At 45.5% G+C, this 27,123-nt stretch overlaps 1 protein-coding gene across 1 annotated transcript; it reads left to right on the plus strand.

The window, feature by feature from the left end:
- Positions 1 to 27,123, plus strand: ATP1A1 (ATPase Na+/K+ transporting subunit alpha 1). Its single transcript, XM_053934171.1, has 23 exons — positions 1 to 299; positions 7,792 to 7,896; positions 9,120 to 9,179; positions 10,218 to 10,421; positions 10,775 to 10,888; positions 11,397 to 11,531; positions 11,684 to 11,801; positions 12,258 to 12,526; positions 13,560 to 13,758; positions 15,139 to 15,248; positions 16,633 to 16,767; positions 17,289 to 17,481; positions 17,936 to 18,111; positions 18,654 to 18,790; positions 20,108 to 20,258; positions 20,797 to 20,965; positions 21,566 to 21,720; positions 22,055 to 22,178; positions 22,967 to 23,112; positions 23,239 to 23,369; positions 23,939 to 24,040; positions 25,118 to 25,209; positions 25,655 to 27,123. Exons 1-23 carry the CDS (start codon positions 288 to 290, stop codon positions 25,681 to 25,683), a joined length of 3,066 nt encoding a protein of 1,021 aa, XP_053790146.1. The 5' UTR covers positions 1 to 287; the 3' UTR covers positions 25,684 to 27,123.

Here is a 27,123-nt window from a genome sequence, read left to right on the forward strand (position 1 = left end):
TGCCACAACGGGCTGGGCGGGGCGGCGGAGCGAGGCTCTTTATGCGGCGGGAACCCGGCGGCGGCCGGAGCTCCGCGCGGTTGCGGCATCGGAGAGGAGCCACCCGGGCGGGGGCGGAGGGGGGCGAGGCGAAGGCGAGGAGCCGAGGAGGAGGAGAAAGAAGAGGAAGGAGGGCGCCGGCCGGGGTGCTCCTATTGTTCCGCACCTGCGCCGGCCGGGACACGTGGCGCCGCTGAGCCCCGCTCCTCGCCCCCCGTCACTCGACCCGCACGCAGTCGCCCGGCACCATGGGCAAGGGGGTGAGCGGCGAGGCCGGGCCGGGGCGGGAAATGGGAAATTCACGGAGCCGGACGGTGGCCGATGCCCCTTTCCCTTCGACGAGGCTGCGCTTTGTGTGTGCCGGGCCGGGGCGGCCACGTCGGGCCGGGTGCGAGGGCGGCCGTGGCCGTTGGCGAGCGGCGCCGGTGCCCGAGCCGCCCAGCAACGTGCGAGGGCGGCCGCCGCCGCCGCCCGCGGGAAGGAAGAGCCGGGCCGAGGGCGTGGCGGAGCCCGGGGCAAGGAGCCGGCGTCCCAAAGCCCCCGGCTCCTCCTTGAGGCCGTGTCTCCCCGACGAGGGGCCCCTCGTCTGCCCGCAGCCCCCGGGGCTGGTGTTATCTCGTGGCCTTGCGGAGCTGGGGAGGGAGCGCGGCTGCTCTCCGGGCTCTTGAGAGAACTTTAGACTTTTCTTGAGACACGAGGGCCCGGCGTGGGGGGGGGGGGGTGCGGGAGAAGGGAAGCCGTCAGCGTTATTAGGGCGAATTTGCCTGTTGGTGGCAGCGAGAGTGTGATGGGAGATGGTGGCAGAAGGGAGGCGAACACGCCTGAGGTCTCCTGTTCACTGGGGAGATAACTTCTCGCAGGAGGCTGTGCAGCGGTTTCTGCCCTGGATCAGCATTGTTTCTACCTTATAGCCCATTACAGGGCTATAGGAAGAAGTCCTTCATTCAAATCGTATCTTTTAACTAAAGAAAAGTGTATGTGAAGGCTGTTGGGGGATATTGTACTCAAGCACCCGTGTGTGGAGCAGAAACACCTCTTGGCTTGCTCTGATTTCATTTTATGTCAAAAAAACTAGAGACAGGTTTCTGGGGTTTGTTGCTTGGGTGTTTGTTTTTTCCCTTCGAATGCTTCCGTGTGTATCTTGTGTAGTTGGAGGTGTGTAAATTCGTGTTTACTTTTGGTTTAGATGCATTCCTGTAAAATTCCCCGATTTCTCTACTTCCTGAGGAGGGTGACCGTGCAGGGCCATGGCAGCGGTGGTAGCATGTTCCCTGCCAACAGGTGTTCAGTGCTTCCCAAGCGCTGTTCAAACATTGATTTGACTTTGTATTGTCCTCGTCGGTGCAGTACAGCAGCACCAATGTTGACATAACTGCATGAGTAGTAGGGAGAGCTGCAAGAACATGGCTGAATGGACAGTTGCTTGGAAAACAGGGTTGAGGAGTGTGTGGGGTGGGCTTTCGACATTTGTTCTGTGTATGGGGTTTCTTTTCCTAAGTTCTTCTGTTGCCTGGCAGCGCAGCCTGTTGTATTTAGGTCCAGTACGCAACAGGCGGTATGGGCAGTAAAATTCATCTAGGAGATAAAACAGTGAGGAGAGATCTGGCAGTGTGGGCACTGAATACTTTCTGAATCTTGTTTAAATCATCAGAGCAGCCTTTGAGTTGTGTGTGTGTCTAGGGCTGCAGCACAAAAGGCTTCAGGAGCTTCTCCTGCCTTGGTGGGATTAATAGAAGGTACAAACGCTTTCCAGTGTAGAAAGCTGTCTTGCTCCACTTCAGATTTCAGATCTTGCATGGATAGTAAAGCAATTAGCCTGAAACTGAAGTGCTGCCACAAGGGATAATTCAGCAGGGATAATACTGCTGTCTCATGCTTTCTGGTAGCAAGTCACAAGATTTGCTCGTTCAGCGCTGAGAATGTGTGCAAATGATTGGGGACCCCCTGAAAAATGGGCATGTGAGAGAGTGAGGCAGTGAAAAAAGCAGAGTGTGGATGCAGCGCTGAACAGCATGTGCCTGCCCTGAGTTAGGGTGCCCAAAAAGGAAACTTCTTTCCCATGGGTGCATTGGATGGAAGAGAAAAAAAGAGCCTAAGTGTGAGAAAACAAGTTTCTTCTCTCTGTGGCTGTGAGGAGAAGCTGAGTCTGTTTTACTTTAAATGGTAATAGGGCAAGGGGAGGGCCAGCTGCTGCTATGCAGTCCAAAAAGCAGATTATCCAACGGGGGAGTGTGTAGTGGAGGAAAGCACTCTGGATTTCATTCCTGTTAAGAGCTGACTGGAAGCTGTTGGTAGACAGCAGCATGTTTCACTCCCATCTCCCTCGCCACACAGGCATAGCACAGAGTCAGTGGTGTGTGCTTTGGGTCACTTCTGGAGCTCAGCTCTGCCTTAAAGGCTATGGGGAGGAGATGTCCTTAATTCAGATTGTATCTTCTAAATAAAGAAAAGTGTGTGTGAAGGCTGTTGGAAACAGTAGCGAAGGCTTTTTGAAGCTGGATGCTGTGATCAAGTACCCCTGTGTGGAGCAGAAACACCTCTTAGCTAGCTTGGATTTCTTTGAACCCCAGTTAAAGATTTTTCCCCCTGTCAGGAACTAGGAAGGTTTATTGCATAATGGAACCAACTGAGGGGAAATAATGCAAATCAAAGCAGTTCTTATCTGGTGCAATTTAAAAAATCTTAATATATTACCTTCCCCTTCCCCTATCTTCTTCATTCCTTTATTACTATGGCTATTTTATGACAGTTCACTTTTTATTACTATGGCTAGAGGCTAGTCCTTTTGCCAGAGAAAACCCTGAGCCTAGTCAGCCTGTGTTTCTGGAAAAACGGGGGAACAGGGACAGGGATCTCTGGCAAGTGAGGTGAGCAGTACAACCCACTCCAGTCGTGACCTGCTGAAAACTGCAGCTCGTCTTTCACCCAGGCCTTTCCAATGGATAGCCTTCACCAGCTAGTCTAGGGGAAAACTGGGTCCAGTCCACTGATGTGTTTGTCAAGTACTAGAGATGTCTGGAGTTATGGTGACTATTTATTACAGGCAAAGAAGTGAGGAAGGTGACTCTTTGTAGTTGGTGAAGCACCAAAAAACCCAGGATGGGCTGCTCAGCTGTGCAGTGATGACATTTGGAAATGTCTGCTCTTGGGTCTTCACACAACTCCAGAGCAGTAGAGATGTTTGTCCTAATACCTAGACAGGGCTTAAGGTGTGTGGGTGGTCCTCTGTTTTATCCCGATGATTAAAAACCTGATTAGGATTGCATCTCTTCTCATGGGAGAAGAGCTTGTCCTTTCATAATTTGGGAAGCAGCAGACTGCACAATTAGGAATTGCTAGCTGTTGAGTAAAAACTGCCTTGTACTGTCCTAAATGCTGAGAGTCCTCCCAATTGATGCAGATTAAATTTTTGATTCAAGATAGGAGATTGAACACAGTTCTTGGGAAGGAGTAAGAATAATCCAAAGAAACCATCTCTTCCATCTCTTGCTAGGATTACATAGGGTCATGGAACAGAGTTTGCAGTCCAACAGGCGGAGTTAGTTTTATGACTCATCTGGTTAATATATTTACTGGCTCACAAGGCAGCAGGACAGTAACTTTTCTGTTTTCTGTGCACAATTGATTATAATGACATAAGCAGTAAAACAGACCAGGTCTCCAGAGACAGCATAATTTGTTTTGGCTCTTACTTGACATTTCTTGTTGGATTAGGTGATCTTAGAACAGGGTACTTCTGAGCTTGTCTGCTGATTTGTACCCCTCCTGTTTCCTGGTCAATCACGGCTTGTATTGAGAACATCAGCCATGAATGGCTCAATTAGTCCAGAGCGGAAAATCATCAGCTGTAGCTGAAAGACAATAGGATTTTCTGGGGGATGTATAAAACTTCTTACGCTGGTGTGTACAAATGTTGTGCTTAAGCCAGTGGAAAAAAAATAAATCTTGCATGGAAAAAAAAGAAGCTGCATTGTTTTTTTTTCTGAGGCAGTTTTGATGAGTCAGTTCTTGGGCTAAGTCAAGGAACAGGGGTGACATTTCTGATGAGACAGACCTTCCTTTGTGTTCAGGCCATGTGATTAAATCCTGATAAGATGTGGATGTGGAGTACCACAGGCCTTCTTCTCTTTGTATAACAGGAAAAGAAGGGGAGAGCAGGGAAATCCTACAGCGCCGAGGTGGGATGAAAACCTCTTCCCCTGGCAGCCCAGCCAGCACAAGCCTTTGTTGAACAGATTGGGCTCATCTGCAGGAAGGGAGGCAGTGGCCCTGGAGGCACAGAACAGGGACAGGACTTGGACTCTGATGCCTGTATCAAGTTCAGATTTGAATGATGGAGCAGGAAGTTCGGATTCTGCATGAAATGATCCTTTAACAAGAGCTGAAGCTGATTCTCCTGACTTACCTATTTACCTTTTCAGTAAGGGTGGGATGTAGTGCTAAAGCAACAGAAGGGGAAGTATTGAAAGTATTGTGCTGCCTTTTTTTTTTTTTTCAAGCTGAGGAATTGCTGAGCTCCTCCATAAGATAGACTCCAGTAAGATAGACTCCATTAAGACCCAAATACTTGGGTGCTTAGAGAAAGAAGTAACTCTATCCACTCTTTGTTCTGACTGGAGATGATTGCTGGGTTTTTTAAGTTGGTGGTTTGTTGTTTTTTTTGGGGTTTTTTTTGTTTTGTTTTAAAGCAAATCATGCTTGAACAAGGGCAGTGAGCCTTTTCATGTTTGGCCACTTGTAGATTGATTCAGCTGCAGCTGAAAAAGCCTAAGCACCTCTATATCCTGGGATTATTCACTGCCCCCAATGAGCTGAGTAACTGTATTTCTCACAGAAGTTTCAAAGAACCAGGAGGTTTTTAGATCACCTGCAAGAGCTTGCCAAGCTTTCCTTGGGGAGAAGGAGTGAAGCTGAAGGTGATGGAGTGGTAGTTAAACATGACACTAGCTCCTTCACCTTCTTTAGGAATCATTTCTCATCTCAAGCAGTAATCAAGAGGCATGTGTTTTGTGCATGGCCCTGTTTGGACTTGTCTGCCATAGTTCCAGCAGAAGTCAAAGTTGTTTCCTTCAGAGACTGAAAGAGATGTTTCATGGTGGCTTTTCGTGAATTGCCCTGAGGCAAAATCCTGTGATGCTGGAATGCAAGGACCTTGCTGATTTAAGTACTGTGGCTTTCACTTTTTGAAGAAGGGAAATGGGAGTTTAGGTGCAAGGAAGAGAATGTCAGGAATGCTGACAGTCTGGAGTTCTGTGTCCTTTTCCTGGATCAGTGGAGGCAAATAGCTTTGTTCTGCTGTACTTATTAAAAGATGTTTCCATTGCACAGCTCAGTAGTGGCGTGCAAAGCTTGCCTTAATGAGCAGGGCAAGGGGAGATTTTCTATGCAATGTGAAATGTGTGACTATGGCTGCAGAGTGTTGCACACAGAGCTTTCTCAGCATAGTAAAACCCTTGTCTAGATGTGACTGACAGGTTCTTTCAGAAAAGTAATGATCTTCCTTCTTTTTCATGCAGTTTCACTTTTGGTTTTGATTTATACTTCTCTCGAAATAGATAATTATTCCTGTGCTAGCTGCTCATCAGAACAGGTCTTGGATCCAAATAATAGTTCCTGTGTCCAGGTCACTTGCAGGAATCCAGCTTTCTAGAGTCCAGTTCATGGTTTGAGATGCTCATGCAAAGAACAAGCAAGGCAATGCCTTTGAAACCTTTTCTTAATCTTGTTAAAGATTTGACTCTGGTGCCACTAAGTGCTGTTTCATCTTAAAGTTCTTCTCAGGGATCTTATTAGGTGAAAATCTCATCACATAAAACTTGGCAGAGTGTGGGGATGTAATTGGTCCCACACAGAAGGGAACAGAAGATTGTCTTAAGTGATGTTTATGTGCACTAAATCATCATTTGTTTGTCCTTAGGTGCTTGTTTACCCCATTGTGACTAGATCTAAATCTTTGCACAATTTCATGTAGAATTAACTGTAATAAAAGTGAATAAAAATTGTTCTGAATAAAGAGGCTTTAAGCAAATCATCTGCTCTGTGAAGTGTAAGCAGGACTAAGCACAGATTGAATCTGCAAAAGTTTACTGCTGCTTTGTATGCCATTCTTGCTGTTCAAACTGCCATAAATTGAAAGCAGACTTCTGTTGTGTAAACCGGCCAGCTAGTTTGCCAAACTGAGAATGAAAGTGTTGGAACTTAGCCCCCAGAATAGACCAGCCAGAGGTACCACCTCTTATTTATCTTCAGTTGACAGGCTGCTCCTTCTCACCAGAGGAGGTGGAAGGCTGGGAGGGGAGAGGAGGAGTTAATGTCTTGAAGGAAACATACATTCAGGAATTGGTTTTTTCTGCTCTTCATCACTTTTTCAGCTTGAGCCGAGGCTCACGCGTCAAGACTGCCAGAATAGTGTGTAGCTTGCTTTCTTCCTTGCTAAGCTAGCACAATGTCTGGGTCTAATCTGTGTGTTTGATATGATACTGAGCAGACTTCTCTGTTCACTAGCTCATTTTTGTTACTTATTGTAGTGGCATAACTTTCATAGAATCATGTAGGCTGGAAAAGACCATTAAAATAATTGAGTCCAACCACTAGCCCAGCATTGCCAAGTCCACCACTAAGCCATCTCTCCAAGTATCACATCTACACATCTTTTAAATACTGCTGGGGATGGTGACTCAACCAGTTTCCTGGGCATCATGTTCCAGGGCTTGACAGCCCTTTCTGTGAAGAAATTTTTCCTAATAGCCAATCTAAACCTCTCCTGGCACAACTGGAGGTAATTTCCTCTTAGCCTGCGGCTTCTTGGGAGAATAAATCAGCACCCACCTGGCTACAGCCTCCTTTCAGGGAGTTGCAGAGAGCAATAAGGTCTCCCCTGAACCTCCTTTAGGTTCAGCAACCCCAGCTGCTTCTCATCAGACTTGTGCTCCAGACCCTTCACCAGCTCTGTTGCCCTTCTCTGGGCACTCTCCAGCACCTCCATGTCCTTCTTGCAATCAGGGACCCAGAACTAGGCACAGGACCCAAGGTGTGGCCTCACCAGTGCCAAGTACAGGGGGACAATCACTGCTGAGGTCCTGCTGGCCACACTGTTGCTGACACAGGCCAGGATGCCATTGGCCTTCTTGGGCACATGTTGGCTCATGTGGAGCCACTGTTGACCAGCTCCCCCAGGTCCTTTTCTGCTGGGCAGCTTTCCAGCCACTCTTCCTCCAGCCTGTAGTGCTGCCTGGGGTTGTTGTGACCCAAGGGCAGGGCTCAGCACTTTGCCTTATTAAACCATCAATCCAGCGAGTCCAGATTCCTCCTCAGAGCCTTCTTGCCCTCCAGCAGATCAACCCTCCTGCCCAGCTTAGTATTATCTGCAAACTGACTGAGAGTGCACTCAATCTGCTTGTCCAGATCACTGCTAAAGATATTAAACAGGACTGGCCTCAATACTGAGGCCTGGAGAGCCCCACTGGTGGCCAGATGCCAGCTAGATGTAACTCTGTTCACCACCACTTTCTTGGTCCAACCCTCTAGCTGTTTTTTACTCAGCACACAGTGCACCTGTCCAAGCCACAAGCTTGTCCAACCAGCCTGTTTCTCCAAGAGAATGCTGTAGGAAACTGTGTCAAAGGCTTTACTAAAGCTTTAATAAACTGTGATAATTTGGTCTGCCTGGCAGTCTTGTGTGTATAGTTCATGTCTACTGCTGTGGAATTTGACTGTAAGGTGTTTCTAATAGTGCTGTGTCTTCCCTTGCAGGCTGGAAGAGACAAGTATGAGCCCACTGCTACATCAGAGCATGGTGGAAAGAAGAAGGGGAAGAAGGAGAGGGACATGGATGAACTTAAAAAAGAAGTTGTGATGGTAAGAGTGTAGGGCACAGAAAGGGCAGCTTTAAGGATGTTTGCTATGCCTAAAGCCCTGTGCCTAATCTGACTGTAAGAGAAACGAGCTGGTGTGCTGATGGTGTGGTGTGACTGAAGGCACTGATCTCCCTTCTCCTCCCCTCTGTCCCCAAGTCAGATGTGCTGTCAGTGTTTCAGCATCAAGAGGAGGGCACAATAGACCCTGGCAACATCACTTCTCAAAAGGCACTTGACACAGAACCTAAGTCTGTGCTTGCCTGCAGTACCCACAGCACAGTATGGATGTATTTCCTCAGCCAGGCAAGCGCTCTCTGCATAGCAGCATTACAGGCTTTATTGTGCTGTCATGTGAGTGGGACTGCTGTTCTCATTCCAGCTGAGGAGTTGAGGCTGTACAGCTCCATTTACTGCTGGCCTCTGCTCAGACTGACCTCAGTGTTATTCCTTCTAATCATGTTTGAGGCTGTGGGGAGTGTCTCCAATCTCCATCTGTGAAAGCTGGATGATGCTATATCTGTCTGTGAACATCATCTGGCTTAGATCTGCTGTCCTTAAAGGTGATGCAGATTTTGTTTCTGTTCTGTGGGTTTGAGACTGGGCTTTACCATTTCTGACCCCTCTGTTAGGAAGAGGGGATTCTAAATATAGCTCAAAGATTACATTCTGTGTTCAGTAGACATGTGTACTTAAAGCATCTGCTCCTCCAGTACAGCTTTTTAAGTGAGGCAATGCTCTGAACCAACTCAATCCAACTGAAAAGTAGCCAGGCTGTGAAAAGAAGCCTCTTTGGGGAAAGAAACACTTCCCCCAAAGTAGTGCTTAATATAGCAACACTGCTTAAAAATGTGTGAAATTACAGGTTAAATCTTCTGTACATTCCTACCTTCCTTCCCAACTCCTTTTCTTTCCATTCCTCTCTCAACCTCCCAAAAAAACCCACTCACTGAGGTTTCACAGAATCTGCTGGGGGTGTAAGGACTGCAATGAGAGAAAGTCAGACTTTGTCAAAAAAGCTTTCAAGTACCCAAGTAGTCACAAGAATGCTAAAGATGTGACTGTGCTGAATTCCAGAATGAGTTTGAGATTTCTCTTCACAGAGAGGATGAACTGTAGTCCTGCTATCACACCAACTGTTACAGATAGGGAACCTGGGGTAGAAGGTGGAATTACTGAGCTCTTTTCTCAGATTTTTTTCTCTTCCAACGATTTCTTTTCTTTCAGGATGACCACAAGCTGAGCCTTGATGAACTTCATCGTAAATATGGAACAGACTTGAATCGGGTAGGTAAACATTGTATTCCTTCCCTCTTTGCCCTGATCTGAAAAGAAACAGCCACAGCTCAGAGCATTTCAAAGGGAGATCTGGGTGGTCTGATTTTGGTATGGTGGTTTTTTTTTTTTTTTTTTTTTTTTTTTTTTTTTTTTTTTTTTTTTTGGTGTGTTTAATCTCCCCTCCTCCAGTTAAGTTTCTCAGGCTTTGGTAGAACTGTTGGAATTCACAAATACTTTTCTTTATCCTCCCACTGTACAACTTGACTGCAATACTTTAGTGACTTTTCTTCTAACAAAGTCACTGTTATCTGCCTCTGAGTCATTCAAGGTCAAGTTGATTCTTAGTGTTTTTTTCTGGAGGAGCATGCAATGAAGACAAATGTTTGTTATGTTGCAAATGTAGTCTAGAGAGCTAGCACATACCCAGAGACTTAATGATGGCTACTACCAGTTAAAATTCTGCCTTTCTGCAGTAAGAGGTGTGCAAATGTCCTAGGCTACCTTAGATAGAGTCCAGTGCAAAAGCACTGCAGTGGTTTAATACTTCTGCTGTTGTTTGCATTGCTTAATGCATTTCTTGCATGATTGCATATAGCATCAAGTCTGCTCTTTAAAGAGTACAGAGATTTGCATTTTTGTGTCCAAGATCTTGGCTTCCGAAAGCTGAACTTCCTGGAAGGTTGTTCCAACATGTCATCACTTTAATGGCCTCCAGCTTTCACTTGTTCCATAATTTAATGAGGGTGGATGGCACTATGCTGTTCCTCAGAGCTCAAAGTCTGTGGCTGTATCCTTCTTGTCCTGCCCTTCTTCTGTGTTCGTAAGCCCATGGCCTGCAGGCTACTCAAGTAGCATTCAGCATCCTGTAGCTCCTGCTTTGGCATTCATCTCTTACATCCTGCACTTGTGTTGTGGAACCCTGGTAGCTTTGGACATCTCCCTTTTCTGTTAGCAGCTCCTTGTTGCTGCAGTAAAACTCGAGCAAATTCACAGCTACCTTCTGCAGTTGGTCTTGCCACAATGCCTAAAAAGGAACCTCTCTTGCAGGGTTTGACTACTGCACGTGCAGCTGAGATCCTGGCTCGTGATGGCCCAAATGCCCTCACCCCCCCACCCACCACTCCTGAATGGGTGAAGTTCTGTCGGCAGCTCTTCGGAGGATTCTCACTCCTGCTGTGGATTGGTGCTATTCTGTGTTTTCTGGCTTACGGCATACAGAGCTTGATGGAGGAGGAGCCCAACAAGGATAATGTAAGTAAAAAGGTCTGGTTTACCTCCAAGGCAGGCTGAGCAGCCTTTTGGGCTCAAGGCAGATTAATTTCCTTTAAGCATTCAGTCCAGAAGCTTTTCCCATAAGCACGGAAATTCAGTGTGCGAGCTTAACATGTTTTGGAGTCCTTCCACATAATGAAATGAACAGGTAACTTCCTTTGTGTTGTGTTAACAACACTAGCTTGTAGACAGCCTTTGTGTTCAGACTGAACAGAGACTGCAAGTACCTTCATGCTTGTGATGGGGCACTTAAATGCCAGGCAATTAATTTGGACAAACTGGAAGCCTTTCAGGCAGATTGTCCTCTGACTCACTTTCTCTGCTCTTTGTAGCTGTACCTGGGTATTGTGTTGGCAGCTGTGGTTATCATTACTGGCTGTTTCTCTTATTACCAAGAAGCAAAAAGTTCCAAGATTATGGAGTCCTTCAAGAACTTGGTGCCTCAGGTATGGAATAAATAATTTCCTTGATATCTGGCAAGCCATAGCTTGTTCAAAGGTATTAATTGTTTTAAACACCATCTCCAGTTTCAAGGGCCTGGCTGTTAATGTGGGTTACTAGCTCTTAATTTTGAGGGATCTGTGAGACTGCTCTAAGTAGCTATGCTAATAGGCCAAGATAGTTCCTGAAAACCTGTGGGTTCCATCAGCTTGTTTACAATAATAGGACACTTTCTCCATAGTCTAGGGAGTTCAATAACTGGTGTGATAAGCACTAAAATTTGAATTCCTTCAGGGACAATCTGGATCATAACTATCACACTATCACATTGGTAACAAGGAGCTTTAATATCAAGGAAAAAAACAACTTATTTTTCTTAAATAACATAGATATAAACATCTCTTAGTAGAAACCCTGTAGAAGCATAGCATAACTATTTTAAGATTCTCAGTTCTTTAGAGCCTTTTCTTAAGAGTTGCTTTTGACACAGATTGTTTCTTCACTGTCTTTCAGCAAGCACTTGTAGTCAGAAATGGTGAGAAGATGAGCATAAATGCTGAAGGTGTTGTAGTTGGAGATCTAGTGGAGGTAAAAGGGGGAGACAGAATTCCAGCTGACCTTCGGATCATATCTGCACATGGTTGCAAGGTACAGTAGTGACAGGCTGTTTGGAAACTTCATTCTGAAGGAGGATGAATTAGTCTTCTACGCTGTGAATGGGGGCTGGAGTGGAGAAGGATGGGGAAAGTACCTAGTAGGCATCTGTCTTCTTGTGTATGACAAAGTACTCTTTCATGTAGGTGGATAACTCCTCACTTACTGGTGAATCAGAGCCTCAAACCAGGTCTCCAGACTTCTCCCATGAGAACCCACTGGAGACCAGGAACATTGCCTTCTTTTCCACCAACTGTGTGGAAGGTATGTGTGTCTCCTACTTCCCTGAAGTATGAGCAATGATATTGAGCTGTATAGATAAGCAGTGGGAATGCAAAAGCAGGGTAGAAGTCCCCATCAAAGTCCTTGTCCATTCTAACTGCACTGCTGTAGAATGGGCAAAGACTCCACAGCACTACTGGGTTTTTGTTCTTGCTTCTTTCAGAGGAGAAGCTATGTGGTGTGTCTTCTAGCCTGCCTGTGTTATTAGAAATATAAAGTGTTGAAATGCAGATAACATAACGTGAACCATAAGGTAGAGCTGTAAGAAGTATTACAATTGCTGCAGAAAGCAGGAATGTCAGGCATCTCTGGCAGGACTTCTGTTACAGCTCTGAATATGGGGTCTTTGTGCTGAAGCCCACTTAGGACACCTCTTCCACACCTACAGGATATTAAGCTGTGGCTGTTTTTGTTTTCTGAAACCCATCTCTCTTCCAGGCACTGCCCGTGGCATTGTCATTAGCACTGGGGATCGCACTGTGATGGGCCGTATTGCCAGTTTGGCTTCTGGACTGGAAGGGGGGAAAACTCCAATTGCCATGGAGATCGAGCACTTTATCCACCTCATCACTGGAGTGGCTGTGTTCCTGGGTGTCTCCTTCTTCATCCTGTCCCTCATCCTTGAGTACACATGGCTGGAAGCTGTTATCTTCCTCATTGGAATCATTGTTGCCAATGTCCCTGAAGGGCTGCTTGCAACGGTTACGGTGAGTGAAGTTGGAAAAAAGATTGAATTTGGTCCTTAAGGAAGTGGAGTGCTTTATCTCAGTGTGCATTCAGAGAAGTAAATACTGAAGTAATGGAAGATGAATGTGTAGGGTTGGGCTTTATAAGTTCAGTGTATTTTAACTAATTGCCTGAATCAACATCAAGTTCTGCAGCAATTTATCTCATAAAGATGGGTCCCTGAGTTAGACCTGCACAGAGGCTTGGTATCATACAGCTGAAGTGAGCAAGACTAGGAGTTCTAAGTCCTGCCTTTTTCTGTGGCAATAAGGGATTTTCCTGCTACAGCCATCAGGGTTTCTACACTCACCTGGTGTGCAGGTTCTGCACACCAGCCCTTCCAACCCTTAAGGACTGGCAGAGCATCCAGCAAGCTTCAGTCTAGCCCCAGCTTTTGGTCTGGGATCTGTCAGAGGTTTTTGTAAGTTTGCTTTCCTGAAGAGGTGATGAGAGCATCTAGGTGTTCTTAGGTGTACGGAGAGTGGTGGTAGACAGGAGAAAATGCTTGCATGCTGCCTTAGGAAGCAGAGTAGCAACCAAGCCAGGGAATGAACAGTTGGGAACTGGAACCAGATAAGAGCCTTTAGCGAGAAAGTGAGCTGGAGCTGCTCACTTTCTACCCCAGCAACTTGCAAGCCTTATCACCAGAGCTAATTTGGGCTTTCTCATACGTGGCTTGCCTTCAGCTATCTTGAGAACTCTTTTATCGTTAGGAGGTGGCAACTTTGACTGAAATGTTAGTCTGAGGCACGTTATTTCCTTTCTAATACACTGAGAAGTAGGCTGAAAGGCTGAAGCCTTTGCTGGAGGTTTTGTAATGAGGAAAATGTCATTTAAACCTAGCACCTGGGCTGAAGTGTTGCTGTTTATTTTGCTCTGGCAGGGTGAGCAGGGAGTTAGGGAATCACTGCTGGGCATGGAAGCTGGTTGTCATTCCATGTCCACATTGAGTTGGATAGCAGTGTTATTAATGCACAAGTGCATCTAACCTGACATCTTCTTTCTTGTCCCCAGGTATGTCTGACACTAACAGCCAAGCGTATGGCTCGTAAGAACTGCTTGGTGAAGAACCTTGAGGCTGTGGAGACCCTGGGTTCCACATCCACCATCTGTTCTGACAAAACAGGCACTCTGACACAGAATCGTATGACAGTTGCCCACATGTGGTTTGACAATCAGATCCATGAGGCTGATACTACAGAGAACCAGAGTGGTAAGACAACCTCTCTGTGCTTGAGGCATCTCATTAAAAAATGGCTTTTTCTGGACCTACCTGGACACTAGTACTTCTAAGAACCTGTGTTTGTAGCTCTTAGTCCAAGTGATGTTCACAATGCAAGGATTTCTAACGTACAGTCTAGAATGAGCATAAAAATTGAAATAACACATAGCTTTGCACTGTACCATGATTCTGTTTAATCCTTAAATTCTGTTTAGCCTGTCTTTTGTGCAGAATTACTCCATTGGAATTTGAGCCTCTTGAATGTTCAGCCCCATATGTTTGTCCTGTACATAGAAATATTTGCAAAGTACCTGATTATCTTTGCTAGAACGTATCTTGATGAAATTGCTCAATCTTAAATCTGTTGAAAGTAATGACAGCAGAAGTATTGGCCTTGATAATAATTACTTGAGGCTGGACATAGATGGCAAGTTCCCGTGTGGAACTAGATGGTTGCCTTTGGACAGGGGTGTTCCCAGAAGATCCAGGTTGTGTTTGCATACTGCCAGCAATGAGTGTAAGACTTTAGCAGGAAGTTTCTCCTAGTTGATAAGAATCTGAAGCCTCAGTATGCTGTACAGCTGAGAGAAATGCTTATCTCTCCAGAACTGTTCAATACAACCAAACTCAGGAGTTTCCTAGCTGTTGTCTACCTTGTGAAATGCTGTGCTTGCAACACATTATTAGCATAAATATTTTTCCAGTGGTGCTGCTGCATCCTGCCCTGAACCAGTCCAAAACATTGTGCCTATCTGCACCACTTTAAAAAGCCACTTTATTTAACACTAATGTAAAGTAATGAGCTATAAATCTTTTGGAAGCCCTAGGCCTGGCAATGGTTGGCTTGGCTGCAGTGGAAGTAAGCCTAGAAGATTTCATTTCACAGAAAGTTTGTTAGGTTATCGGTTAACTGTCTCTTCAATTCATCTCCTTTAAAGCCAGCTTAAGAGCCAGAATGAGAGAGTATCTTTATTTAAGCATTGTTCCTTTGGGAGCTATTTCACCCAGTTCCTAGGCTGATGGATACAGTGAGACAACCTGGAGGTAGAACCTAGCACCCCTTACTCAAGCCCTCTGAATGAACATTATCTATCCAGAATTCCTTGGCTTTGTCAGTGTGTCCTTCTGTTGCTGCTGGATACAGCCATTACTGGCATCTTGAAAGCAGAGGTGTTCTCTTGCACTGCTGCTGTCTTAAAATAATCAGCTGCTCCTCAAGTATCTGGGAAGGGAGGAGGAATGAAAGAGATGCAGTGATGCTCGGAGTATTTCCTGTTTCTGAGATAAGGTTTCTTGCTCTTAAATCTATGGGATTTTGAGCTTATGTGACTTTCTTGAGGGGTGGCTTTTTGACACTTTGTCTGCTTTCAGGTGCTTCCTTTGATAAGAGCTCAGCCACTTGGACTGCTTTGTCCAGAATTGCAGGTCTCTGTAACCGTGCTGTGTTTCAGGCTGGCCAGGAAAACGTACCAATTCTCAAGGTGAGTTCCAAACAAAAAGTGTTGGTCTTGTTCCTCACCACCATCCTCTCATAATGGTAGTGAGATTACATCCTGTGGGTCACACAAACCTGCAAAGTAGAGGTAGCTGCCACTCTTAATCTTTTTTGCAGTCTAGCAGTCTTAGAGGAAGTGTGCTGTGGGCCAGGGAGATGGGATTGAAAATACTTTTTTTTTTTTCCCCACAGCAGAATCCTTGCCATCCACTGCCATCTACACTCAGTTTGGGAGGCCAGATATTTCAGATAGGGCTAGAAAAGACCAGAAAGCTTTCCTAGGCATTTCCCAGTATCTGGCTGTTCCAGGAATTGCTATCTCTGGCATTTGTACGCTTCAAAGCTACAAACACCTGGTGCTGGGAGAAATAAACATTAGAGCAGAGGGAGCAGTGGTTGTGGGAGACTGGCTAGAGACAGTCTCCTTAAGCTTTCACTGGATCATTGCTGGTGCAGATGCTGGCATAGCACCAGTTTACATTCCTCCTTCTGAACTGTGACCCAGCCAGGGCTGAAATTAACTGTACAGTGCTTATAATCTGTCAAGTATTAGTCATGTTGCTTAATAAACTTATTCCCAAGGGTGTTCTGATGCAGTGGTAGTAGAGATGATGGAACAAACTCTTTTTCCCCAGCACTCCTCTGCCTGTATCTTAAATCTACAAAATGTGACCTGAAGTTAAAGAGCTGGAGTTCTTCCTGTTTAAGGAAGGCTTGGGGGAGGGAAGTTTTGAGAAGTCTTTAGATACCAAAAAGTAGTACAGAAATGAAAAAAAAAGGTAAATTTCTCACAAAGAGAGAGACCAGAAGAGCAAGAAATACTTGGTTTCAATTGCAGCAAAGGAAGCTCCACCAGGACACTGAGCACATACAGATCTCCTGGGCTGAGAACCCCCATCTCTACCAGTGCCAACCTTTATGGGGAAGGGACAGATCAAATTTCTCCCAGAGGCTTGATAAGGTGGTGTTATCTTGGAGTGGGAGAGCACATGGAAGTGCTTCTGTGTGCATGTAGTCAGTCTTCATCTCACATTAGCTATTCTTCATGGCAAACAGCTTACAGCAGTTCTTCTCAAAGTTTACCCTCCAGCCTCACTTAGTCTGACTACCTGGTTATGTGACTTTCTCTAACCCTTTTAAAGGGCTTCTTGACTTTGTCACAAGAAGACTGCTGTTCTCTCAAGATGGGAGGCCTGGCTTTCTGAAATGCAGTATTTGTTGGTACTAGATAATAGAATTTTTTCTTCTTTGCTTTCATATAATGTTATGTAGAAGCTGGGACTGGGCTGTGATTAATTCATTCTTAAAATCTATTTTAAATATCCAGTCTTCTGTGGTGGTATGTTTTGATAGTTGTATTTTTTCCTCAGAGAGCAGTGGCAGGAGATGCCTCAGAGTCTGCACTTCTGAAATGCATTGAACTGTGCTGTGGTTCTGTCAAGCAAATGAGAGAAAGGTATCCCAAAGTGGTGGAAATACCATTTAACTCTACCAACAAGTACCAGGTAAGCAGGTGTCCTCTTGAAAGGAGAGCTGCTGTGTGAAGTACTTGTGCAAATTTGTACTCTTGTACTCTGAACTTGTTCTGGCACCCAAATCTTGTCTAGCCATTACTTGCTTGAAGACTGCTCTATAAATCAGACCATAGTTACACGTGTGGGAGCTGCACTGACACTAAGGTGTTAGCTGCTAACAAAGGATCAGTCATGCTCTCAACCTGTGTAGCAGTAATGCACAGAGCATGGAGTAACTCAAATCTGGGAATAGGAGAGAACTGCTGGGAAGTGACCTTAACAGGTGGCACTTGAATACAGAAAAGGTCATTACAACACCTGCAGTTATACATTAATGCTAAAGAATGCAGAATCTCCTTAGTTTGTAAACCTCTTTAAAGTGTGGGTAAATGAGAACTAGAGCAGAACATCACAAATGGCTCTGAGCTGCCATAGTTGCAAAACACTAATGTTGATTACTGTGTCCTTCACGGTACATGTTTATATAACAGATTCATTTCTTTCACCCGTAGCTGTCTATCCACAAAAATGCAAATCCATCAGAATCCCGTTACTTGCTGGTGATGAAGGGAGCTCCAGAGCGGATCTTGGATCGCTGCAGCACTATTCTCATTCATGGCAAAGAGCAACCACTGGATGAGGAAATGAAAGATGCTTTTCAGAATGCCTACCTTGAGTTGGGAGGCCTCGGGGAGAGAGTGTTAGGTAAGGAAAACCAGCCTGATTACATTGGAAAATATTTGTCCTTCATGTTCCCATGCATTCCTCACAGATTAAGTGAAGGGTCACTCTGTTCCTGCAGTGTAACCATAGTATTAAGGTCACTTCAGCAATCCATATAGGGACAGTCCTGCCTTTAATCTAAAAGGCAGTCTGCAGGGTCTGGTCTCTCCTGGCAGTGAAGTTGCAAAATGCAGCAAAGCATTTGGGACCTTCCATGGGACAACACAGTATTGTTGGGTTTATTCCACTGGGCACCTAGCCACAGCTGAGAGTTACCAAAATAGGAGTGTGACTCCTGTCTCAACAGCCCTGGCTAAGTCTCTGACTAAGCTGCCCTGTTATTCTTGTGCAGCTGTTTGCAGAAGCAGTAAGTGTTCACTCTTTCTGCCTCCTGATGTGTAGGAACAGAGTAAATGTGGGTTTGATGTCTTAACAGGATTCTGCCACTTGGCTCTGCCTGATGATCAGTTCCCTGATGGCTTCCAGTTTGATACGGATGACCTGAACTTCCCTGTAGACAAACTCTGCTTTGTAGGACTGATGTCTATGATTGACCCACCTCGTGCCGCTGTGCCAGATGCTGTTGGCAAATGCAGAAGTGCTGGGATCAAGGTAATTTATTCCTGGGTTGAAAATCACCTCACTTCATACCTGTGGAAATAAAGGGCTTCCTTGACCTCCTGTATGACTCTAATGTGAGTGGATGGAGTAATTGATCAGGATTTAACTACTATTACTTCAGGCTTAATTTCTAAGTTAAATACAAATGGTTGTGTGCTCATGAACTGAAAAATTACTGAAACTCCAAACTGCTAGGGCCCTGGCAGGTGCTGAGAGCATGGTCTCCCAAAGCCCATGATTTGGCTCAGGGTAAGCTCTGCATGTGCCTCTGTGCTGACTAAAATGAGAGGGGAGCACAGGCTGGAGACTGAACTGGCTCCATTAGCTCAACATGAACAATTTTTTGTCTTCCATTCACCTCAATCCCTCACATACTGGTAGCAGGTTACTGCCTGTACATCAGACTTGCTCTGTGCTAGGGCTCACAAGTAGAACAAAAGACATGTGGCCTTTTCAATGTAAGGGGCCCTGCCTTTTGGGCAGCATTGCTCTGCAGTCTGCATGGCTTTCATGGCAGTCTGTTTGCATTTCAGGTTATCATGGTTACTGGAGACCACCCGATCACAGCCAAAGCCATTGCCAAGGGTGTCGGCATCATCTCTGAGGGCAATGAAACAGTAGAAGACATTGCTGCTCGACTCAACATTCCTGTCAGCCAGGTCAACCCTAGGTAATGTCTGCTGGGAAAGGCCAGAGCTGTTCAAAGAATTCAGCATTTGCCTCTCTCCTTGCCTTGGATAATCCCTCAGCATCTCCCCCCTGGACATTAAAAGCTTGGCTTCTTGCTTAGCTCAGCATATTGTGGCTCTTCAGTGTATATCACGAGTTATGTGAAGAATGCACAAGATTGTATTAAATGTGCAGGTCTTGTGTGTGGGAAGTACTTAAGACTAAGACTGTAGGAGAGTAAAGGGAGCAGGACTTATGCCAGGTAGAGGAGTTGACACTAGTGCATAGCTACAAACAGAATAAATGTAAAAAGGGAGCTCCTTCCTCTTAAGGGTTAATGATTGCCTTCATAGCCTAGCTGGGACTGAGGCATCCTCAGAAAATGTGCTTTGGCATAAGCAGGCTGTTTGCAGAATGGCTGGGCTGTCTGCATTGCTTAGCTTGACCCAGCCTGTGTTTGGGCTGGAGGACAGCCATGTAGCTTATGAACTGTGAATAGAGACACCCTGTGAAATGAAATTGCTTGAGGTGTTTTTTTGGTTGGGTGGTTTTTTTTGTGGGGTTTTTTTTTTTTTTTTTGAGATTTTGAGGGTAACTTCAAAACTCATCAATGCAGGCTGGGGTTGGGTGGGCTGTATGACTGAGCAGGTCAGCAGCTGGCTCCAAGGGTGGGGAAGGAATTTCTGTGTCTAAACTGGGTGATGTCAAGAGCTGCATGGATAGTCTCCTAGACCTATAAGGGATGGTATGCTGGGCTGGAGAGATGGTATTTTGCTGCAGCATGTAGGGTACCAAACCAGTCTAAATATAACATTGCATGCTTTCGTGGCCGAAGGGTGTAAATTAGTTGGAACTTGCGTGGTGTGAACACTCTCTGTGAAGAACCATGTATCACCAGTCACATGGTCATCAGTCTATTGCAAAAAAGATTGCCTGCAGAAGACAGTAGCATCTCTTGAAACCTTGGAAGCTAACTAGCTGAGCCAGGAGTTCCTTTTTTTTCAGAGAGGCTAAGATTTGTGGAAACAACTAGTCTTTGCCTTGATGCCTTCTAGAAAGCTATGGAAAGAATTAATTTGCTCATGAGTTTTTTCTGTCTGTTGCTTGGTTCTGTTTTGTTGTCTTTTTCTTGGTGTTCCCTGTCTGCCTCTCAAAATTTTGAGCATCAAATCTCTTGTGCAAAGGCTGCCTGGATTAATATTTAGTCATAGTAGAAGCTGGTCTTTCCCCAGAGCACTGAAGAGCCTTATTTTTATGGGGCAAGTACAGCTTATGAGAAACTTATTGTGAAGTAAAATATACCTTATCTTGTTTTCAGGGATGCCAAAGCTTGTGTGGTTCATGGCTCAGATTTGAAGGACATGACTAGTGAGCAATTGGATGACATCCTGCTTCACCATACAGAAATTGTCTTTGCCAGGACATCTCCTCAGCAGAAGCTTATCATTGTGGAAGGCTGTCAGCGACAGGTAAAGAGAGGGAGAATAAGGATGTCATATTAGAGAAATGCTCAGACATATATATGTAAGCTACCAGGCAGTTCTGCTGTTGAAGTGCTAGGGCTAAGTCTCCTCAGTGCCCTCATGCAAAGGGCCAGATTAAATCTGTCTGTCAGCAGCCTTCAGCTGCTGATGTCAGGCTGCTCTACGAAACATAAATATAAGGGTCTGACAGGAAAACATCTTCAGTTTGTACTGAGGTTTTCTTCTGATCCTAGGATGTTCATTAGTAAACTTAATTCCTAAATTCTCTGAATGTGCTTGGGAGTGGAGGATCCAACATGCTCAAATGTTGTCCAGTGTCTCCTTTAGAGAGAGCAGCATGGTTCTCTTGATGAGCCTGATCAGAGCAGGGAAAGGGTGAGGGGAGGGCGAGAGGAGCTAAGGTTTATTTACAGCAAAGTGAAATCGTTTTTTTGTGCTTCATCTGTAAGGTAGGAGAAAGCTTTTCTGAAAAAAAGATCTTACATGATGATTTCAGTCTTGCTGTTCCTCTTTTTGTGACTAGGGTGCCATTGTAGCAGTCACAGGTGATGGTGTGAATGATTCCCCAGCCCTGAAGAAGGCTGACATTGGTGTTGCTATGGGTATTGCTGGCTCAGATGTCTCCAAGCAGGCAGCTGACATGATTCTGCTGGATGACAACTTTGCCTCCATTGTGACTGGGGTTGAAGAAGGTGAGTCTATAACTTGTGTGTTGTGGTGGTAAAGTAACATGCTTCAGCATCCCCTCTGAAATAAAGGCATCTGGGGGCTCTTTGAGCTTGCATCCATGACAAGAGTTTTCAAGGAGAGCAGCACTCTTCCTCCTCCCTTAAAAGTTCTATTTCTTTCCATGGGTGCTCTGCATGACCCTTTGAGGATGGGTAAGAGTAGGAAGGAGCTGAGTAACAAAAACTACGTTGTGCTGTTGCCTAACATGTGACCTTACAGTCATCTTTGCCAGCTGAGTGTGACGTTTTCCTCCCTGATGGAGAAGTAGCTCTCAAACAGGAGCAGAACTGAGGGTCCCTCCAGGGGCTCTTGATGATGTGCAGAAACCAAGGCTTAGTATCCTACTGCTGTATGCAGTGAGTCCTGATTGCTGTGACCAAAAGTGTCACTGTCCACAGGTGTTGCTGTGCGTGGAGCAGTCTCACCCTTACATACAAGAGAACCCTTTCATTTGCTGCACTAGCATTTTGCCATTTGGTGTTAGCACTGAGGCTGCCTGTGAGCTGCTTGGCTGCCTTTTGCTGACAAGTGAGAATTACCCTGTTCTCTCTTCCTTGCCCCAGGTCGTCTGATCTTTGATAACCTGAAGAAGTCTATTGCCTACACCTTGACCAGTAACATTCCTGAAATCACGCCGTTCCTGATCTTCATCATTGCAAACATACCCCTTCCTCTGGGAACAGTCACCATCCTCTGCATTGACTTGGGCACTGACATGGTGAATGTGGTTTTTTTGTCTCAAGAAAAAATGTTGATGTTCTTAAGTACCCTAAAGAAAGGACAGGTGGAAGGAAAATGCTTAAATAGTTTTCTCTAGTGTTTTGATTTAAAGTAAGTGACCATCTGAAACTCCTTTTATTCACATTCATCTCGCGGCTCTTGAGTATGAGGATCTTTCAGCTCCCTGTAAGGACAGACTGGGGAAGGGGGTAAGGTCCTTTTGGAGTATCACTTTTGGGGAGTGCTGTTTCTGGCACTGAATACATGGGACAGGGAAGACTCTATGTAGTGGAAACTTGAAACTCTTCTAAGAGCAGTCTTGCCACCCTCAGGTCCCTGCTATCTCCCTGGCATATGAGCAAGCAGAGAGTGACATCATGAAGAGGCAGCCCAGAAATCCCAAAACAGACAAGCTGGTGAATGAACGGCTGATCAGCATGGCCTATGGGCAGATTGGTAAGCTGCTCTGTTTTCTCTGGCACCAGTTTGAACTTGGTGGTAGCAGGGGTTGTACACAGTCTTGAGTCAGTGACTGCTCTGCTTATTTTGGTAGGGTTGAGGTTTGGGGTGTGTAAACCAGAACCTCATGCAGTAAAGAACTTCCCATGATTCTTCCCCCATGGCTTATAACGGTGGTTTGTGCAGCTTGATTCCATTGAATCGCTTTCACAGTAATTTTGTTTAATTGCACAGTGCTGTAAAGGAACTGGCTGACAACCAGCTCTCCTCTGGTTTAGACTTGTTCAGCAAGAACATAGATCCCATTGTTAGTTTAATTAGAAGTAAAGGATTCTCTCCAGCGTGTCCCTGAACACACAGCATTAGGAGCCTTGATTAAAGGCAGCTACAGAGATGTGCCCAGTTCACAGGATGGGAGCTCATGCTTAATTGCAGCAGACCTTGGGAACCTTCTTGACTGTGTTTTGCAAGGGTTGGGGGCAGGCAAGGCATAATAAGAATACAAAGGGAGTTTTATCTTGTGTCCTTGAGTATGGTGCCGTCACAGCACAGGGCAGAACAGAAGTAACTGTACAAAGTTGGGGGCAGAAGCTGTTCAGCAAAAGGGTTGCAGCTGAGTTTGATGTTAGTATGAACTATTTCTACAGTTGCTGCTTGGGACATTGAGCCCTGCCCTGCAAGGAGTGATTTTTAAGGTGATTAGGGTTTCCTGCAAACTGTTGTTCTGTTATAATTGCTCTGCACAGTAGCTTAATCAGTTTTATCATCCTTTCTTACCTGTTTAGGTATGATCCAGGCCCTTGGAGGTTTCTTCACCTATTTTGTAATCATGGCGGAGAATGGGTTCTGGCCTTCCGGCTTGCTAGGGATCAGAGTTCAGTGGGATGACCGATGGATTAATGATGTGGAAGACAGCTATGGGCAGCAATGGGTAAGTTTTGAGGCACAGCTTAGAAGCTGCCTGCCAAAATATTAATGCCTGCTGAACTTGGTGTGGGCACCAGAGAGCAAAGGCAGCATGTCTGAACAAATGCTCTCTGCTTTGTCTGCTTCCTAGACCTATGAACAGAGGAAGATAGTGGAGTTCACTTGCCATACAGCCTTCTTTGTCAGCATCGTGGTCGTGCAGTGGGCAGACTTGATCATTTGTAAGACCCGAAGAAACTCTGTCTTCCAGCAGGGGATGAAGTAAGTCAGCCTGTCCATGGAGGAGATTTGGAATTGGACTCTGTGTGTTCTCCAGCACACAGCATTCTAGTCCTTCATCCCAGCAGCGTCTGGGTGTTTTGGCAAAAGTCTTGACTAGACTGCCTTGGTAGTGAGTGAAAGAAGACTGGGTGCTCTCTTCCTTGTAAACTTGCAGTTCTCAGGCTGAGACAAAGAAATGGTGGCTTCTGTTGGCATTGTCTGTGGGAGCTAGCCCACCTCAAAGGACACTGACACTCCAGCATACAGCCTTGATCTCCTGATGTTGTTCATCAAGAGATCTCATGGCATGAACCTCAGCCACCTCCTCAATTTGTGGTGAAAGCAATGCTGGTTGATTTGATCATGAGCGGTCTCTGAAGAAACTGAAAATACCATCATGGCAACTCTGCTGTCACCTTGGATGGATGGGCCTGGTAGTCCCCACCTGATGATTTTTTGGGCTGAACTGGAATGTCTGTTTCCATTCATTCCCATGTGGCAACTAGGTGTTTTTTAGGAGGTCATCTCTGAAAGTACTTTGTCCTTGACTTCTTTCCTGTCTCTTCTAGGAACAAGATCTTAATATTTGGTCTCTTTGAGGAGACTGCTCTGGCTGCCTTCCTGTCCTACTGCCCTGGGATGGATGTTGCTCTAAGGATGTATCCTCTGAAGTAAGTTGCATTGTGCTTTTTGTGTAACAGATTGTACCACAGAACAATAGTGCTTGGGGTAGGGAGATGGATAAAAATAGTAGTGAACCAGTGGAGCATCAAACCTAGTCTTAAGATTTCAGGCTAGAGGGTGTCATGATCCTTTGCTGTCCTGTGGCACACTGGGATTTTCTTCACTGTGTGTGGAATGTTCATGAGGAGCCTCCTGTTCAGTGCTTCACTAAAAATCAGCAATACAACTTCAGTACCCGTGTGCTCTAGTGTAGCTGCCTCTTGCACTTATTTTCATGGAGTATTTTTATGGGTAGGGTACTGCACCTCCAAAGAAAGCCAGTTTTATTGCTGTAATTCATAGGCCAAATGACTCTTGGGTACTGAAGAACTGCTGATGACGTCTTGTGCTTTTTTACTACATCCTTTAGGAAGAGAACAAGTAGTAAAGTCTTTTAAAAGCTGCTACGTAGATGCAGATGACCAGTTGATGCACAGTAACTTTCCTAATGGTTGGGAAGGTGCCAACATTTAAGTGTTGCTCAACAGCATTGCAACACTTCATGGCAGGGTTTAGTCTTAAGCCGGAGGACTGTTCAAAGTTTAAGTGCTATGAAATCTTCATGAAAAAAAAGAAATCCTGGTACATCTTGCATTCCAAGAGTTGGGTGCTGAAGTGTGAGCATTTCCTAACAAGAAAGCTGGCCTCTGCCCAGTGCCTGCAGCAGCTGGATGTTAGTATGTGTAACTCACGAGGGAAACAATACAGTTCCAGTTAGTAAGGCTCTGGGCACAAAGGTTGTGTACTTAGAGGCAATATTGCTTGATTGATAGCTGGGGAGGTGCTGATACAGAGATGAGCAAAGGTGCCATGACACACCTTGTGTTGGAATTATTATACAAAAGTGAATTAATCTATTGCAGCAGAAAACCTGGTAGTAATTCTTGGCTTGGAGGAGTCTTGACTGAACTGGCAAGCTGGGTCATGCCAGCCTTCTTGTGCTTGAGTGTGCCATCAAGTCAGAGCTGTGCCAGGCAAAGAGCATCTCCACAGCCCGTGTTCTCACTGTCTCCTCTCCCAAACAGGCCGACCTGGTGGTTCTGTGCTTTCCCATACTCCCTCCTCATATTCGTGTATGATGAAGTCAGAAAGTTCATTATCAGGCGCAACCCTGGCGGTAAGAATGTGCTGCTCATCACTGTGTTTCCTTCCCCACCTCTTTATGCTGCTGAGTTCTCCAGAAACCCCAGCAAAGCTTAGGAACCCCTAAGCACTATTTGGGGCTGTATTTTGCTGTGTTTTCCCCTTCCTCAACATTAATTGTGCAGTTAGTTTCAAATTATGGGCTTCTTGCTGTCCCTATATTCTTTCCCATTATATAAAAGTACAGATGCACTAAAGTAGATGGGAAAGACTGAATAATGCTTGGATAGTTCTAGAAAGCTGGAAGAGATCATGAGAGCTGGAGAACATCACTTTGGCAAGAATTTTCCATTGTGGCAGGTCTCTTATTAGCTCAGGTTCTACAGTGCAAGTTTTTAAAAACTGAAAAGGAGCTCTCATGAGCCTCATATTTGGTTTGCCTTGAGACTAACTCTGCTTTCTCCCTCCTTTTTTTTCAGGCTGGGTGGAAAAAGAGACCTACTACTAAAAAGTACCTGTAAAACATTCCACGCACAGCCCATGCCACCTCTCCACCATCTCCCCTGTGTGCATACTTCATCTTCGCAAGAGCAGAACTGTCTGAGCAGGATTGAGCTGAAAACTAAAGGAAACATGAAGAAATGTGGACTGGAGGAGAAAGCAAGGGGGAGGTTGGGGTGGGGGGAATGTCCGACCATCAGTCCAGGGGGATGAGAGTTTGAGTAGTTTTATGTGCCTTTATGTTTTTGTAAAAGGAAACCGAAGATTTTATATGTGGATTTTTACAAATAAAGATGGATTATAAGAGGATGCCCCCACATGGTCTTAGGTGGATGTTTTTCTCAAGGCAAAAACTGGTTCAGGGCAGCCTCCCTACCCTGGCTTAGGGTGTGGTAGTGAGTGCAAGGGTTAGTCCCTGGCTTCCTGTTTTTGTAATAGGGAAGCAGAGCTGCTTGACCCACAGACAACAGCATGTGTAAAAGTCCCAGTGCACCTTACTGTAGCTCAGTGCTTAATGTGACAAACTGTTTGCCAGCACGTGCATCTCACAGCCTAAAGCTCAGGAAGCTTCCTGGCCTCTGTGCATCTTGGCTTCTTTAAGCAAATGGAGCATTGAGTGGAGAGAAGAGCTGGCCTGCCTTAAGGGGCTCTTTGCTGGGTTCTGAGTGAGAACAGGCTTCCATTGACTGGCACTTGGCTAAGCAGCCTTGTTCTCAAAATCAACACTGATTTTCCTGCTTGCTTAGCCAAGCAAGGGATAGTGTTTCCTGGTGTCCTCTGTGCATGGCACTTGCCCCGTCCTGATCCTGACTCGTGCCTCCTGTGGAATGAGGGCAGGGGCTGATCATGGATTCTGCATCCTCCACTTTTGAGGAAGGCGTTGCTGTTGTCTGGGGTCTGAGCTGTCTCTGTGAGCTGAAGTGAGTCATGCTGCTTCCCTCTGAGTATCTAACCTTTTTCTGTATGCTTTGATTTACTGTTAATGCCTGTATGGCTCTCTTTTGTGAGAACTCTGTGAGAGAGCTGGCCTTTTGCATGTGGGCAGTCACCATGAAGACCTAACTATTCATTGCTCCTAGTGTTGTTCTGCTAAAGCAAGCTGGAGATGCTTCAAGCCCTGTTCCTGAACTACTGGCCTGTGCCCCTCTCAGATATGTGTCTATCTCTGCAAAGGATTGCTGAACCACAGCACTGAAAGGCTCTGCAATTAAAACTCCATGTTGGCATCCCTCTTTCCTCATAACTTTTTGGTTTTTTAAGGTGGTGTTTTAAAGCTGGGTCGCTTACCTCATGTACTGAACAACATAAACTCAGAAAGCACTAGGGAGGGAAAAAATGAGAAGTTGAGGGTGGCAACTGTTTCACTTTGTCTTGGCCACTCTACTGTGGAAACCCCAGTTGGAGATAATTAAAAATAATAATAAAGTCTTCCAATTGTTGGAGTCTG

This window comes from Vidua chalybeata, chromosome 2 (genome assembly GCF_026979565.1).
Source record: "Vidua chalybeata isolate OUT-0048 chromosome 2, bVidCha1 merged haplotype, whole genome shotgun sequence".
In the NCBI taxonomy this organism is placed as follows: domain Eukaryota; kingdom Metazoa; phylum Chordata; class Aves; order Passeriformes; family Viduidae; genus Vidua; species Vidua chalybeata.

Bases quoted from the DNA above. Each gene is read 5' to 3' on its own strand.
- ATP1A1 (XM_053934171.1), top strand. The intron at 7,897-9,119 runs GTAAGAGTGTAG...CTTTTCTTTCAG, and splicing joins TTAAAAAAGAAGTTGTGATG to GATGACCACAAGCTGAGCCT. The intron at 15,249-16,632 runs GTGAGTTCCAAA...TTTTTTCCTCAG, and splicing joins AAAACGTACCAATTCTCAAG to AGAGCAGTGGCAGGAGATGC.